This window comes from Pagrus pagrus (assembly GCF_965226575.1).
Source record: "Pagrus pagrus genome assembly, chromosome: 17".
In the NCBI taxonomy this organism is placed as follows: domain Eukaryota; kingdom Metazoa; phylum Chordata; class Actinopteri; order Spariformes; family Sparidae; genus Pagrus; species Pagrus pagrus.
The window spans coordinates 6779643-6797658 of record NC_140201.1 but is presented as its reverse complement, the minus strand read 5'-3'; the positions used below and the strand labels follow the sequence as shown (position 1 = coordinate 6797658).

The window sequence follows — 18016 nt, the reverse complement described above, 5'->3', positions numbered from 1 at the left end:
AGAGATAAGCATGTCTAATCAGTCTACAAACTATTGCCTGGGACACGCACTAATCCAAATGTAAATACTAAATACTTGTTAATGATCACGATCACAGGAATGCAAAAATTCCAGGTTTTATTTTTTTTTGTGTCTGACTCTCGCTTATGAATGCTGAGTCAGCATTCTCTACTGTAAATCATTTGATATGCAAGTCAGTGCTTGATAAAAACGATGATAAAAAGATTTCATAGTCTGTGACTTAAATCTGTAGAGTGACAGATTGTATATAGACTTGTGTCCGAGTTTGGTGTGCCCCCATAAGTCCAGTATTGGTTGCCCTCTAATTTGAATTTTCTGGAAGAAGAAATTTCCAGTATGCAGTGATAACGACTACAGGAAGGCAGTTTGACCCGTTTGTCTTCCTTATTGGAAAGGAGAGCGTGCACCCCAAACATCCCCTCCTCTTGCCACACTGCACAACAGTGTCTGTGTTGAGCCTTCATTGCCACTATAGATGTGTGTTTAGGTGACATAGACTTGTAAATGAACCTTAGTTTGGACGGGCTGTTTCTTTTCCATGAGTCATTCAACAATGACTTTGCCTACCTGTCGGACACAATCCCTACAGTTACAAATTAATCAGCCATATCAGCTCCTATTGTCATTGAAGAAATCCTTGGGATAAGTTAAATTTGCGTCATTAAGGAAATGTGCGATCAGGGCCTTTCCAGAAATCATCACTTCTACACAAAAGAAAGTGTTTAAATAAGTATTTTCCTTATAACTGGTTTCCTGATATCTGTGTCATTGGCGATAGATAGGGATGTTAACTGACTGAACGTATTTTCACTGATTCTTAATCTCTTCCGTTTGACACGTTTTCCTAATCTATCAAACAAAACAAGGCCTCTTTCTCCCTTCCTGTTACTATGAACGGCATGAAGCAGACAATAAGACTTGACTTAACACATCAGACCACAGTGACACCTGCACAGGCGGTTTCATGCAGGTGTCTCTTTCCTGACACCGGCATGGACTTCAGGAGAGCTGTTTGCACGGCAGCTCTGTTGACAGTTTATGAATAAACCGGCTGCATTGATTGCTACCCTTAAGATACATCTGACATCTGTATCTAAGGTCAGTGGTAATGAGAGGGTCTCTGCGAGGGCATCAGTCAACAAAGCTCTAAGGTCAGGCATCCAAGGAACCAGATCAGACCTGCTGCAGGCCACCATGGGGGTTTGGGTATAAATAAAAGAATGACCACTATGTAATATCATCAGAATTACATCTACGTGAGTCACAAATGCAGAAACTAGATATCAGTTTGATTAGGTACAGTACGGTTTCAATTAGTCAACACTTCCATGAAAACTAGAATCGCACTCAGTAGAGCGCATACCACCGCCAAGGCCCAACAGTCCCTTTTAATTCAATCAAGCTAATACAATATCAAATAGGACATTTTTAAATCTACTAGATCCAGATTTTTAACCCTACCCTTAATGGGATCTATTCTGGGCCGAGACCCATCCTTCATTCAAGTTTAGTGGAAATTCGTTCAGTAGTTTTTGAGTAATCCTGCTGATTGTAGATCTGTTTTTTATATCTTCAATACTTTCAACACTATCTAATGCAGATATTTATCGTTTTAAACTACAGATGCATGATATATATTGGAAAGATGACTTTAAGTCCCAGTAATGGGAAATTTACATTATCGGTTATCGGCCAATACTGAAATTATAGCCGATAATATGAAGCCAAATTGCTTTCATTGACTTTACAATAAAAAATGTTTTTAAAGTTTTAACAAATGTTGTTAGAGCTATGTAATATTAAATCATCAGTTATTTCTCACTGTATCTTAGCCTTCGTTGCCCTCAGGTATGCATAAAGTCAAAGTTAGGAGCTTCTTTTTTAAATACAAAAATGTGAGATTATCAGTTATCTTATCGGTATCAGCCATGAGAATCATTAATTCCCGATTATCGGTATCGGCTGAAAAAAATCCATAACGTCCATCCTTATTTTAAACATGTGGTATCGAAAAATATCAAAGTAATGATACTTCTGACGTCCTTACTGGGATGTAAAAACATGTATATTTGAACAAACAGTTTGGATAATTACTTTCATATTAACCTTTGTTTGCTCTTCAAAATACAGTAAGTGGTTTAGATCACTGGCTAACAATCTTTTTGGCTTCTGACCCCTTAAAAAGAATAAATACTGGTGTGGATAGTTTTGTGTAGCAAAAATGTTTTGTCTTGATTCCTTTTACTTCTGCTGTCTAAGATTTGACCCAGAGAGTATGCCTAAACGTGTGAGGTGTTCAAAACCTGTCTGAAGTCAACAGCCACTTCAACCGTGCTCTTATTACATTGTTACATGTGACAGCATCATGATTCCTTGAAATGTGATTGGAAAAGGCCTTAAACAGTATTCAAACAAGGAATAGCTTCTGAAATTGGGGGATTTACAGTGAAAAGTTGCTCAATAAACATTCACGCTCAATAAAGAAAGGACGAGAACATCAACTCCTCCATTGAGTAAAGTGGCCAAACTAGCTGGTCTGGGTACAAAGTGGGAGGAGACAGACTAGCATCAGGATGGGCTGAACCTCACCTGCTGTAAAAGCTGTATCCTTGGCAGAGGGGAGAGCAGAGAAAGGGCCACAATGCTCAGGGTAGATAAAGATGTGGACATAGGTGAGAACAAAGTGAAAGGGACCTGAGAGGGAAGGAGCAGACACAGGGACAGGAATGAGAGACTCACACACAGTCTGAGGTTGACCTGAGCACTTGAGTCAATAGTTAGTGGAGACATTTTCCTAAACATGGCAGCTACTTGGAGATTTGCACTTTTTCTCTGCATGTTGCTGATGGTGTCTGTAGGCTCGAGCCTGGCCAATGAAGAAACAGGACATGACGCCCCGTCGAGCGGCGATAGTGGGACCAACTCCAGCTCAGACACTGGACACGACGATGGTCATGACGCCGGACACGGCGATGGTCATGACACTGGACACAACGGCGGTCACGGAGGAGGGCCCATCACCACCCTGCCGATTGTGAGCTGGAAGTGGGAACATGTCACCACCCCGTACCTGGTGGCCCTCTGGATCCTGGTCAGCTGGCTCTGCAAACTTAGTGAGTCCTAATGAGTCATCTGATAAAGCTCTGTACCCCAGAACAGTTGTTTAAAAGTAAACATGGCTGAGTTTAGGTCAATTTATTTATATTATATCAATATCGTTATATGAGACTTTATATGGTGTCAGAGTTTAGATATCGTTACACCCTGATAACTGTTGTCTTTTCCTGGTTTTAAAAGCTGCATTAGAGTAAAGTGATGAAATTTTTCTGAACTTACCAGACTGTTCTACCCACGTAGTCATTATATTCACATTACTATGATAATTTATGTTAAATCTCATGGTGTTAATATTTTGTGAAAGTACCAATAGTTATCCCTACAATATTGTCGCAATATCGATATTGAGGTATTTGGTCAAAAATATTGTGGTATCTGATTTTCTTACCTCTTCGTAAAGTAATTATACATATATATACATGGTTGTATAAACTGTATACTATGGGTCGATTGATTTTCTGCCTCACTAATTATCAGATCCGATATTCAGCTTCTGATTATTGGAATCTATGTTTTTAAAAAAAAATTATTTATTAAATTGTTGCTTTGCCTCCAAAATGAAGTGGAGTGGAAGTATAAAGTACCAGAAAATGGAAATACTCAAGTAAAGTACAAGTGCCATACATATCATACGCATCAAATACATATTACTGGATTGTTGGAATTTAACTACTTTTAAACTGTTTGGTGGTTAAATCTCTAAAATGTATCGTATGTTTAAATCTAATCACTCAGTTACCAGTTTATTAGGTTCACAAAGCTAAAACTAAAGCAGTCTAGCATTTTTTAAATAAATCTACCTTTATGAAGGTTAAAATGTTCAGTTTATGAGGTATTGATTCAATTCGCTGGTCTTTTTGGAAGCTCTAGTTTGAGACGCCGTTGATTTACAAGAAGAGGTGTTTCTAAAATTTTGTCTATCCTATTTATATCAACGAGTGTAGATTATTTCCCCTTGAAAAGTTTAGGTATGGAGTAATATGAAATAATAATATGTACCTTTTAGATATGTAATTAGTTGCTTTTTTTATTATGGTACTGTAAATTTAATTTTATACGATGCTTCGATGATACACTGATCCTTATTGAAATTCAGTCAAGAAACCATTAATATTTGATAAACAGCAAAAAAAATTTGTATTAACGATTAATCAGCCCATGATTTTCACAGTTAAGCCTTGTAAAATGTAAAAACAAAAAAGAAATGTTGGAAATACCCAGCAAAGTTTCCCTGAGCCCAACATCAGCTGTAATGATGAATCAGACATAAAAGGGGGCCTGAATAGAGCTTGACCTCTGTTGGATATCACACAGGATGAAGCTTAAGTAACTCGTCCTGTCTGAGCATGGTCATTATCATTTCATGTATACACAACAGACACAAATGGGTTGCAGCACTGTGGACAATGTAAATGAATGAGCATGCATTCATGTGTGTGTGTGTGTGTGTGTGTTTGTGTGTGCTTGTGTACACCTCCACTTTCATAAATATGGGACTGTTTGTCGGTACATGATGCAGGAAATGACTGTGGCTAACCGAGCAATGAAATCTGATACAGCTAGCTCACTTTTTTCAAAGTCTGAAAGTAGTTACAGTAGAAAAGTCAGTTTGTCAGCTTCAGTGTTAATCTGTGTTGCCCTTAACTGAAAATGTTACAGCCGTGTTTGTACCGACAGGAAGTTGCGGAAGTCAGAAGAAAATTAGTTACCGACTATTTTGATAATTGATTAACTTTTTCTGTCATTTTTGAAGCAAAAATGTCCAACATTTGCTTAATGAATGCGAGAATATGCTGCTTTTCTTTGTCAGTCATGACGGTCAATGAAGAGTCTTCGAGTTTTAGACTGTTGTTTGGACAAAAAAAGCAATTTGGAGAATTTTTTGACATTTTACTGCCTTCATATACTTGAGTATTTCCATTTAATGCTGCTTTAGACTCCCACTCTACTACATTTTAAAGGAAAATATTGTACTTTTTCCAACTGAATAGCGACTGACGTTTGTCCTTTCAGTTTTTGTGAGGACATTTCGCAAGTTCAAGAGGTTAAATACTTTAAATATGACTCAACATGCAACATTTAGACATTAAAATTTCTATTTATAAGTTAAAATGTTAAAACCCAGAGAAATCTGTCATTTTACTCAAGATAGCAGTGTGTCTCATTTGGTCGTCGGGCCAGATGACACATCAGAGTGGGAGGAAAGAAGACGGTAAGCATTACTAAACATTACGTTAATATAACTTCAAAACATTACCTCATCAATACATTTCGACCTGAGTCACGTCAGATAGATTTTCATCAGCAGTGTTGGTTGTTAAACAATGACGACGACACACTACTTCACAACATCACCAAACAACGTCTTTTGTTTTTGTTGTTGTGATTGAGAGACCTCTAAAGGAAGAAATGACACTCTGTGTCTTTAAGTGTATTTAAATCAACAACTGATTTGCGAGTTTAAGTTAGAAAGACTGCAAGAAACGTAATATCTATCAGAATCGGCACACGTCCTTGAGGTAATTTAGAGTTCACACTTGAAAAGGTTTAAACAAAAACAATAAAAAGAGCAAAGGCTGTGTAGAGGGCAAACATTGGCACAAGGATTAGAGGACATCTCTAAAATGTGACCACTAAGTCTGCTGTTTCATGTAGGGATTAAACGTGTGGATATAGAGATAAAAGGACTCATAAATGTTTGATTGTAAAGTCTGGACAGCACTGTGACGAATTTGTTCTCTATTAGCATGTACTTAACTTTATATACGTTGAGAAAGTGAACATACACACTGCTTTTTAAGAAAGCTATGCATTTCTATATGGTTTAAGAACTGATATGGTCGGCAATAAAACGTAACATAAAGCAATCTTACGTAAAGCACACAATATGTGCACGTACATAAATGTTGACTTTATACTTACTCAACGTACCTCGCTAAAGTGCAGACAAAGGCGCCCTCTTTTCATATCTTGTTTCCTCTTTAGAGATTTACAATGCTTTCCTTCATCCTTCTCACTGCAGGTATTCCCTCTGCTCTGTGCTAATTAAAGGACAATAGACAAGAAATTCCTGTTCACCCGTCAGTCAGTGCATGAACATAACGGAAACATTTGATTTTAAGGTCCATACTTTTATTTTGGGAGTCTACTAGAGAATGTTAAGATGCTTTAACCTGTTCTTATATCTGGAAATGTATTTCAAATTAAACTAAAACGTCAGCCAAGCCTAAAGTCAATTCAAAGCTGTGTTTGAACCATTTGTTGTAGATGCATGGTTTTGGGACCTTTACAGTTCAGGGACATAGGACCATTTAATCACATTTTTTGTGGTGTTGTTAATGTTTTCTTGTTGCTGATGTTGTAATTTAGGATAATTGCATTGTTTACTCATTTTACATTTATCACAAGGATTGCATCAGGTGAAAACATGAATGTACCATGTTTTTATCAACCTTTACATCTTGTGAGACTGAAGCATTCGCCGGATGAGGTCAGAAATGACATTTCATTGAGTAAAGTAGATTTTTCCCATGCAATAACACAACAATCCTTAACTGTAGCTACTGTACCATACCTCCCAGTCTGGAAACAACCTTTACGTGACCTCTCGTTTCCACCATGAAGTTGACCTCTCTTTGTAGCTGTTAGAAGTGTGCACATAGCGTTGGCCATTTTAGAGCGATTGAAAGGTTAAAGTTCAAGGCCAGCCACTGTTAAGTAAGATATATTAGGTCATTAGTTAATAAGGCTGAACAGGGGACTTCACGCTTGACTGTGCAGGCTGTTTGGATAAATGTTCTCATAAAGATGATTTACAGCTTTAAAAACAACAGGATGCCCATCAGGTATAAAGCTGCTTTCATTACCAATAAACCATTGGGAAAAGTTGTCATACATTAGTAATTATATTAACTTCACTGTGAAATGAATAACTTGATTTCCCAAATAACACATTTCAAGAGACCTTAGATGTTTCTGTTACTTCGGTGTTAGTAGAGACATACTGGTTCTCACCTGTGCCTGTGTGAAAGCTGACGTATCAAATCATTAAACCAGTTTATCTCAGAAAGAGACTATTGTCTCTTGTTCTGTTCAAACAGGACGGGACTGTTCGCAAAAACATCCAGTCATAACAGAACAGATCCTGTGAATCAGTGCTTATGGGCTCAGTACAGTATTTACAGAAGATCATTTCACAATGTGGGTTAAAGTACCTTTGGAGAGGTGTTTGTGTCAGTCTACTTCCTTTAAAGATGTGACATCGTCATTCAAAGATAAGGCTGTTGTTCTTCTTACACTCAACAAATCTCATGAAAAAGACAAAAACCAACAATGTGTTAGTCTTGCTCTTAAAATTTTCCGACTTCTCTAATCTATCTGTGGCTCGCTGATAACGCCTGACCACATACATCTTGAATAATGACTTATAAATACACAGTTGTATTTTTTTAGAGGCTCAGTAAAATCCTGAAACAGCTGGACACTGCGGTTTTAGTTTTACGACTGAAGAGGTCGATTGCAGATGATTTTCTTCATCAGAAGTCATACGACGTAGATATTTTGGGTTTTAGTGTGTTTCTCCATGTGTCTCCCATAGACTTCAAAACAGCTGTCACCACAGTCTGGCCCCAAAGCGAGATTCAGTGACGTCATGACCCTTTCTTCTTTTTTAAGTTCCTTGACATCCTCCTTTGCATCGGTCATAATTACTATGACCACCAGAGGGTTAGGGTCGCTGCCGAACATTGAACGTAAATATGGGTCGTAATAAGCTGCTTGCATAAACGACCTATACAGTCGTTTTACTTTTTGGGAACTAATTTCAGCTGCGGATTGATACACACTTGTATGCCACACCAGGACAGAGGTTTTTAAACTAAAAGTGCCCATGTTTGTTGTGATAAAGGAACATGTGCCCCATTTCAATGGTGTGGCAGTTTTTTAAAAAGTTTTTGGAAACAATGCGGCTCTATTCATAGTTCATTGTTGGCTTGTCCTTTAAAAATGTGCATCATTTCATATACATTATAGAGATTTTCATTTTGAAATCTAAAGTTATTATTAAACATTCAGATACAAAACTATTTCATAACCGTAGTAACTGAATCAATGCTCCATTGTATCTCAGCAGTAGTTTATTTAGGGACTGTTAGAGGACATTTTTCTCATTTCTCTTACGTCAAGAGACCGGGGAGTCTAACTAGGAATTAGTAACGCCAGTGTCAATCATTACTGAGCACAAAGTTGTGAGATGAACCCAATGGAAATGTTTCTAAACAGATAAAGCTACTGGTTCAACATCCATCAAATGACCTCTGCCTCATCACTTACTCTCCACTCCTCAATGTGTCACGACAAACGTGACTGAATGTGTTTGAGAGCGGAAAGCACAAACGAAGCAATGACCGGTGAGTGTTTCAAATGTGACTGAATAACTGGAGACCTTTCTTGGACATCGGTTACTCCTCCTTTAATCCTTCAACCTAAAACACACACACACACACACACACAACCTTGCTCATTGAGGAGATACTGTGCATATAAAAGGCTGAGTCCAGGGTTGTACACACTTCTGACCACAGACCGTGGGAGGACTGAGGATACAGAGTCACAGACCTGAGATAGGAAGATGGAGCACTTAGACGGAAAGAGAAAAAGATAGTGATAGTAAAACAAGAGTGAGTAAGACAGAGGAAGCCATAACAGAAAGGAGGAATCAGAAGTGTGGCACACTGTCCGGCACTTCAGTCCGGCTTTGGTTCAGACGGTTCACCTCGACATCGGAGGTTGCACGGGCACAAGACAGAGGACTTTTTTGGGGGGTCTGCAGCCTCTCTTCGCTCTTTCTTTAAAATTAGAGGAAATGCGAGGCTCCGGATATGCACACCTGTGGCTGTTGGTCTGCCTCATCTCGGGGGTCACGAGGGCCAACGGGGACGCGGCCTTAACACATCAAGAATCCCCTCTGAAGCCGCCAGAGTCCAAATCGAACTCGAATCGCACCGAACACGGCCATGACTCCGTCATCACGGGAATCCCCATCGTGACTTTTAAGTGGCACCATGTGGAGGCCCCTTATATAATCGTATTATGGATTTTGGTGGCTGGTTTGGGTAAAATGGGTACGTAACAAACATCTGAGGCTATAAGATATGCCTCAGAGGTGTTTTTCCAGGATGTAGACAGGAAAACCTGTTACAAGTTTCTTACCTCATATGATTATTGATCTTAAGGTAAGAATAGAAGTTAAGAAGAGCCAAAAGCAGCAGCCTGTTAGAGTTACGTCACACATAGTTTGGATGTTGCAGTCTGACACATTCCTTTATCAAAGAAGATAACGTTGAGCTATTTTTAGCACATCCGATGTAAAATAATTACAAAGTTGCGCTGTTGTCACACACACACCGGAAAATTCTGATCTTAATTCTGTCTTTTACCAAAAAACCTATTTTCTTAATATTTCTTTTAAAAAGTTTGTTTTGTGAAGAGTGAAGTTTAATTTCTATATTTTAATAAACCTTTAAAATATTGTTTCAACTTAACTGTTACTTCATTAAACTTAAGATTGATGACATGAAGTTTATCAGGACTGAGTGGATTCGGTTTGACCAGATTTGACCGACTGATGCCAGATTTTGTATCAGAATATTGCTAAACTCTGAATAAAGACTTTACTATTCCTCCCTACATTTTAACACAAATATCTGTACTTTCTACTCCTTACCTTTTTGTAAACAGGCTTGTTTTAATTTAGTTTAGTTTTAATGTATTTGAGGGATATTAAAGATTATTTATGATGCTTTACCAACCCAAAATGTCGGTATTTGACGTCCTGGGAATAAGTCTCAACAATTAATTTTCTTTCTGGTGTGTCTACAAACATCTCAGATAAATCCTACTGATTCTACCTTTAAGTTTGATAGTCTTTGAATTATATTACCATGACGTGAGAGCACATTTCTGAGCCTGTACTTTATTACATTTACTTTAGTAAAGAAGTTGAATTAGTACTTTAACTTTTACCACGTTTTTTTTTTTTTTTACACAAGTATCTGTACTTCTACCTGGGTAAAGAATGTGTGTACTTTTTTAAAAATCTAATTGGTGCACAGAAATATGTGACATCGTTTACTCAGCTGAGTCCTACATGCTTAAAACCAGTGACAAGAGCAAGAATAAGAACATAAATACAGAAATCTATCATGTAAAATAACATGAATGTTGTAACTCAAGCTGAAATGTTTACGTTCACATATTGTAAGACACCTTTACAAATAGTTAGACGCTGATTGAGAAAATTATGTTCCCAGGAACAGAACGTTTAAGACCATTGTTTAATATTTACTCTCTTTGAATACTTAATCACACAAAAACAGTTTAAAGTTTACAATGTAAATGTTTACAATCTTCCTGCTTCTTTGGGTTCCACTGCTCTGAAATATGAGAAACCTTCATCCAAACTTTTCTTAGTTCAAATCAGGAACATTTAAATGTAAAACATCTCAGCACAACAAAAGTCTCGCCCTGTGGGGGTGGAAAGTGATAGCATCAGTTTGAAATGGCTCTATTGCAATGCTTCATTTGGTTTATTAATTATAAAAACATTTTTAGGGCCTTTTGTCAGGCCATTAAGTCACTAAACCTCTCAAGAGATTTCATTTGCATCACCATGCTGGTTAATCATACGCCAGGGAACAAAAGTGACACTTTCACAGTCGAGCACGACAGTTGATGATTTGCAAATTATGCAACCGCACAAAGACTTGATGGTTAAGTTATGAGGAAATGTATTTGAAATGTCGTCATCAAAGAGTCCTTGTAGCGGCTTTGGTTCGATTCCCAAACGTGGTGATTTGTTGAAGTCATAATCTCTCGCTGTTCAATTTAATATTAAAGGGACGAAAAATGAAAATTCAGTCTAATAAATCTGCACCTATCCCTCCTTTCTTCTCTCAGTCATCGAGGCCAACCACCACGTGACCAGCGTGATCCCAGAGAGCGCCCTGCTCATCTGCTTCGGCTTCATCCTGGGTGGGATTATTTGGGGTGCAGACAAGGTGCAGACCTTCACGCTGACCCCAACGGTGTTCTTCTTCTACCTGCTGCCTCAAATCATCCTGGACGCTGGTTACTTCATGCCAAACAAGCTCTTCTTCAGCAACATGGGCGCCATCCTGGTCTACGCCGTCATCGGGACCTGCTGGAACGCAGGCAGCTTGGGCCTGTCGCTGTGGGGCTGTCACATGGGAGGAGCCATGGGTAAGAGGGATTTACAGGTTATTTCACTATTTCAGTTGTTTTGCCCCTGATTTGGCCTGAAACTTGTATCAAAAATCGTACTCCCTGTCTGAGTAACAACTCAGTCAAATATGAACACACAGACATGATATACATATTTTCAGATTCAGTCATTATTTTTGTCTGTTGCAAATAAACGTCCCTAAATCTGCCTAGAAATTAGAGGAAATAAGCCGCGAAACTGCAAAACTTACCTGAAAAATATGACGATTTTAAGTTCTCTTCAGTTTCAAATCCAAACCTTTGATAGTTGTCTGTTCATTAATGAGTACACTGCAAATTGGTAGTGCGAATGGCTAATTCAGCATTCCTTCAATGAAACCAGTTTGCCAGAAATGTAAACAAATATAGGCTAAAAATAAACGACCTCCACAGTGTCAGGCTTTAAAACCACTGCACTAGGGTGACAAACACTGGAAAGAGGTCATAGATGGAGTTTTGTAAGTGTTTATGATGATCGTCTGTACCAAATTTTATGGCAATCCATCCAATAGTTGTTGTGAATTTACGTTGTTGACCAAAATGGTGCATTCAGAAGGGTCGGTCATAGGATATTTCATGAAATTATTGGATTTCAAGGTGGTAAAAAGGCCTGATGTCTTGAAAGTTCTTCAACTTCTTACTCAGCTCTGTGAAATAAAAGCCATCTTCAGACTATGTCCTGCCCTGTGTGCCGTAGGTGACCTGGACATCGGCCTGCTGCAGTATCTCCTCTTCGGCAGCCTGATTGCTGCTGTGGACCCTGTAGCCGTCATCGCCGTGTTTGAGCAAGTCCACGTCAACGAGGTCCTCTTCATCATGGTGTTTGGAGAGTCGCTGCTCAACGACGGCGTGACAGTGGTGCGTATGCTGCGGCGCTATTCAACTGCTGGGTCAACAGTTTGTGAGTTTGCCGAGACATCCATCACTGGAAAGTACACTTCCAGACGTGAAGTGTTGAGAAAACAAACATGCTTTTTCTGCAAAGTAAGGACCTTTACCCTGACCGAGGTCTTGTAAATGTGCCTGAATTTAATCCCTCATCAAAGCGCTCTTTGAGGTGGTTGATCTAATAGGAAATATTTAATGTATGTGTTATGAATCATGGAATTCCTCTCTATTCATGATTGCAAAGAAGTAAAAGGTGTTACTTTCCACTGTCAACACCTTTCTAATGTTTAAGAACAGTGATGGAGGATCTGTTCAGATCCTTTATTTAATTAAAAGAACAAATACCAAACTATAAAATGACATCCTCCTTTCAGAACCTTACTCAGGAAAAGTATGACAGTTTTATCAGCAAAATCTATTTAAAATATGAAAAGTAAAAGTACTCAATCCACAGTAAAATGTTTCCTGTCAGTATTTTACTGTTATATCTGATGTTTTTGGATCAGTATTACTGCTGCATTAATGTGTATGTTGCATTTTACTGCAACTTAAGCTTGAGCTCATTTTTAACTACTTTATAGACTCTTGGTACCTTTAAAAGTTTCACAAGCTCAGAAAAACAGTGTGTTTTCAGCTCTGTGATGATGCATTTTTCAGCTAATACACGAGGGTTCGACCCCAGATGGTCTTCATCATGTGTAGATGAGCTGTGATGACACGTCACGCGTCATCTGCGAATGTGATAACTGACAATATACATGACAGGATAATATCATTTCACATCTACAAGAGAAAGAAATTCTGTTCTAAAATGTCCTCAAAACATTTGGAGGTCAATTGAAAAACAAGTTTGTTCAGAAAAACCAAAGTAAACGTAGACATTGTGACAAAAAAGGACCTGCATATGTGAAGTAATTCCAATAATAAGAAGAAAACATTTTATTTAATTATAGTATGTTTAAAAGTCATATCCATTCTTTAACTTGTTATATCTCTCTTTTTCTTCTGCTCTCAGGTGCTCTTCAATGTCTTTGATGCATTTGTGTCACTGGGAGGACCCAAAATTAATGCTGTGGAGATCATCAAAGGAATAAGTGAGGAGTGACATTTACTTACCCATTAATAGGGATAATGTAGGAGTGCATGTGGTGTTGATGGTCCTGCCTGGGGTTGATTTCAGAGAGCTATTCGGGATATTAGTGTTCATTTAATATAATATAGTCCAATCTGAATAACATGAAAATACCTTTTTGTGCATGTTTCCTCTTTCTCTATTTCCAGTTTCCTTCTTTGTGGTGGCGTTCGGTGGTTCCCTCGTTGGTTTCTTGTTTGGTCTGCTCATCTCTCTTTTGACCAGATGCACTAAAAACATCCAGATCATCGAGCCGGGCTTCGTCTTCGTCTTGGGATACCTCTCCTACCTGACGGCTGAGATGCTCTCACTCTCTGCGATCCTTTCGTGAGTACTCAACGAAAATAAACCTCATTTATTGGACGATTTTATTACATTTATAAAAAGGATTCAGAAAGATGAAATGTGTGGTTTTTGTCCTGTAGGATCGTCTTCTGCGGTATGTGCTGCCAAAAGTACATCAATTCAAACATGGACGAGAGGTCCGTCACCACAGTCAGATATGTCATGAAGGTTTTAGCCAACGGATCAGAAACCATCGTCTTTGTGTTCCTCGGCATCTCGGCCATCGATAAAGCCATCTGGGTGTGGAACACTGGCTTCATCCTCCTCACGCTCCTCTTCATCTTTGTGTACAGAATCATCGGTGAGATTGTGTCTTTTGTTTTCAGCTTCGTGTGTAAACAGTAAACAATCTGATCTCTAAACAGACTGGGTTTGTTTGTGTGTGTACTACAGGCGTCTTTTTCCTCACCTGGATCCTGAACAAGTTCAGGCTCGTACCCCTGGAGTTCATAGATCAGGTGATTATGAGCTACGGTGGCCTGCGAGGGGCCGTTGCATATGGCCTGGCTACGATGCTGGATGGGAACAAGATAAAGGAGAAGAATCTGATGGTCTGCACGACTCTCATCGTGGTGTACTTCACTGTCATTCTGCAGGTAACAACCTCTCTGTCTTGAAGCTAAATTTGTGTATGGGTTCATTTGTTTTCTGCAGCTTACGTTTGCTTGAATCTCTTTCAGGGAATAACGATGAAACCTCTGGTGACCTGGCTTAAAGTAAAGAGAGCTGCAGCGACTGAGCTCACACTCGTAGAAAAAGTGCAGAACAAGGTAAAGCTCAAAAAATAAACAGGAAGAACCATGACTATCAGTTACACTGCGGTTCATCTTTTACACAATCTTTGTTCTTGTTGTTTAGGTGTTTGATCACATGCTTGTTGCCATAGAAGACATATCTGGACAAATAGGACACAACTACATGAGGGACAAGTATGTAAACACATTTCAAACAATTTAAATATTAAAATGTCTCAACTGTTTCATCTGAAGTTGCAATTATCTCTTCTCTCTCGCTGTGAAGGTGGAAACACTTTGAACAGAACTGGATGTCGAGGTTTTTGATGAAGCCGTCGGCGAGGAAGAACCGCGACCTCATCTTCAATGTCTTCCATCAGCTGAACCTCAAAGACGCTATGAGCTACGTGGCTGAGGTGAGGGTCATATGCTGAATAATATGGAGGACTGAAACAGTCACAATCAAAAATAAAGAAAGAAATTAATGTAATGAAATGATCCAAAAATAATACTAAAAAAAAATTACTTTTGATTTTGACTGCTTCAGTCTGTTTTGTTTATAAGTTTATCCAAGTTTATCCTTTTCTTAAATGGACTTTAAAGGAAACATTTAAGCAGCAGTTGTTAAAGGAAGTCGTCTGGTCTCGCTGTTGCAGGGCGAACGCAGAGGCTCTCTGGAGTTTGTCCGTAATGAAAGCGCAATTATCGACTTCAAGAAAAAGTTTGGTGACGAGTACTCAGAGGTCATGCCTGACATCATGGCCGACACGTCAGATGATCACGGCCCAATGTCCCCCAGTGGGTGAGCAAACATTTTTAACTGTTAACATCATAATCACCGAAGAGCTACAGGGTCCGTGTACGATCAGCTGGTCGGGAACAAACCTCTTCTGTTCCTGTCATTAGTTTCATTTCAGCTATGAATTTGAAGATAGACACATTTAGATATAAGACACCAAAAGGATAATAACTCAGCTAATTTACATTAACTGGGGTTCATCTACTCTTTTAATTGAACATCTACTTACATTATGTCTGTTCAGACACTGCCCCCTGGTGACCACAAGCGGTTACTGCATTTGTACGAGAATCCTAAGTCAGCGCTATAACCGAGTGTGATGGAGACATGAAATAACTGACATTATTTTTCCTTGTGTAGGAGAGACCCTGTGCCATCAGTGAGCCTGGAAATGCACGAGCAGACCATGAACGGTATGAGGCAAACAGAGGACGTTAACAGTCACCACCTGCTGCAGCAGCACCTGTACAAGGGCAGGAAACAGGTGAGCATCGTCAGGCCCAGTTAGATAAATCGCGAGCTGGATGCAGCAGAGGCCAAGATATCCTGATTTTTAGTTCCCCTACTACACTTCAAGCCCTAGAAATGCTGCATCCTACACTTCCCATGATGCAGCACATTACTTTCTTTCATTAGATGTCACCTGCCTCCTAATTGCCCACTTCTGTCAGACGCCCCCAGTTTGTAATTCAAATTAACCCATGATAGTTTGTTTCAGTAGTAATCCCAATGACGAATGAACTGGGTTTTATTTGTAGAATCAGAGGAGCTTCCCTTTAAAAACAATGTCTGAACTCGTGATATTTGTCTTCTGTGTCTTGACTCTTCCATGTTTGTCTCTTCTTTCCTGGTTCGTAGCACCGACACAGGTACAGCCGGAGCCATTTCGACGTCAACAAGGATGAGAATGAGGTGCAGGAGATCTTCCAGAGGACCATGAGGAGCCGTCTGGAGTCCTTTAAGTCTGCAAAGATGGGCGTCGCTCCACCAAAACACATCACCAAGCACACAAAGAAAGACCAGCAGCAAAAGGTTGGAGCGTCAGAATTCATTCTTATGAGACAATTTTTTTGAGACGATTCTTGAATGATAATTTAGCCTCTTTAACAGTTACCAAAAATCACAATCGTACCAAAATGTGTAAATATTACCCATCCTTAATAGTCAAAACGTGTGTATTACATATAACTTGTGTATTCTAACGTAGTTTTCAGATGTACTTTACTAATAAAGTGACTGCTCTACGTGCAGATGCCAAATGGAAAATCAGTGGACAAAAATAGAAGCTACTATTCTGGTGATGAAGGTTTGTATCTGTGCTTCAGTTTTAAAAACTACATACATTGTAAGCCATGAACCGGTCGAAATACTTAGTGAGAGCACTTTTTTAAAAACCATTTTCTGTTTCTTTTAGATTTTGAGTTCTCGGAGGGAGACAGCGCCTCAGGCTTCGAGGCTTCAGGGAATTCCTTCCCCTTGAGGGTCACCTACAGAGCAGGAGGTAACATAGATCCACAATCCACAGTGTTAATACTTCCGCATCAACTTGTAAGAGGAAGTAGTGAAACTATTTTAACTACTTTATCAAACATATTATCTTTAGACTTGCTTTTTCTTAATTTGTTTTATTCATTTTTTGTTTTGCCTCCTGTTTTAGACTTAGACCCAAAGCAAGAAGTACTTGTAAATTCAGCTCAAGTACAGTGCTTGAGTAAATGAACCCTGTCAGCACTAATTCAGTTTCCCTCCTTCATCCAGCTGGTATTGAGAACCCAGCCTTCATGCCGGAGATGGACCCCATGTCCCAGGTTCAGATCCCTCCGTGGCTGGCGGAGGCCGAGCTCGACAGCGGCGTGGTGGCTCCGTCACAACGAGCCCAGGTGAGGCTGCCCTGGACGCCCAGCAACCTGCGGCGCCTGGCTCCGCTCCGCAACAGCACTCACTCCACCGACTCCTTCATGCTGGCCGACGCTCCTGCAGCTCAGCAGAGGGACGACGAGCAGCAGCCGCCGCCTCCACATCCCCCTCCACCTCCACCTCACAGAGACCACATGTAGCAGCAGGCCACCCCTCCTCCTCCACCTGCCTTTAACCTGACTGCCAAAGACACAGAACCTCACCTCAGACTTTGCACCGTCCATCCTCAAAATATTGACTAGGGAATGTTTTCTTTCCGTGCTTTTGTGTAGTCATAGTCCTGAGTTTCTAGACAAAACTTTCACAATCCCTCAACCTTTGTGCTCCTGCACAGCTTCACATGTTGCTCTAACTTCACCCTTCACTGAGCAGAGGGACCTGAAGCGAGAGTTATTCACCGGCACATGTTGAAGATTGTCACATCTCCTCTGGTTTATAGTAAACCAGTCGGTCCCGGTGGAGTATCTGATCCCTGAATGTGATGCAGAAACCTTTTTCAAGAATGTAGATATTTATGAATTGTGTTGTTTATAAAGATTTAATTAGAGTGTTATGAAATTAATTCCAACTCTGTAATCTGAATAACGTGTGTTGAGAGAGAGGTTGAGTTCAACATGAAGGCGGCTGTAAAATAGTCATATGTATAATAAAGACATATTTATTCACAAATGAGGTTTGTTATTATGTGGACAGGTCCAGCATCTCAAATCTGTGCACGAGTGAGCAGTTAAATGTATTTTATGTACCTGGAACAAAGAACGCTGCGACTGAATGGACACAGGT

At 39.5% G+C, this 18016-nt stretch overlaps 1 protein-coding gene across 2 annotated transcripts; it reads left to right on the top strand.

Moving 5' to 3' along the window:
* The first annotated feature begins 2460 nt into the window (after positions 1-2460).
* Positions 2461-17936, top strand: slc9a3.1 (solute carrier family 9 member A3, tandem duplicate 1). Of its 2 annotated transcripts, none has more exons than XM_084379225.1 (16): positions 2461-3134; positions 11095-11397; positions 12116-12276; positions 13322-13400; positions 13588-13765; positions 13864-14084; positions 14177-14379; positions 14464-14553; positions 14642-14712; positions 14804-14933; positions 15174-15319; positions 15677-15800; positions 16175-16348; positions 16568-16622; positions 16731-16817; positions 17075-17936. In XM_084379225.1, the coding sequence occupies exons 1-16, from the start codon at positions 2822-2824 to the stop codon at positions 17371-17373; spliced, it is 2634 nt and encodes an 877-aa protein (XP_084235351.1). In that variant the 5' UTR covers positions 2461-2821; the 3' UTR covers positions 17374-17936. The 2 variants fall into 2 exon arrangements, with proteins under 2 accessions (XP_084235351.1, XP_084235352.1); XM_084379226.1 differs by lacking the exon at positions 2461-3134 and adding an exon at positions 9156-9260.
* The last annotated feature ends 80 nt before the right edge of the window (positions 17937-18016 follow it).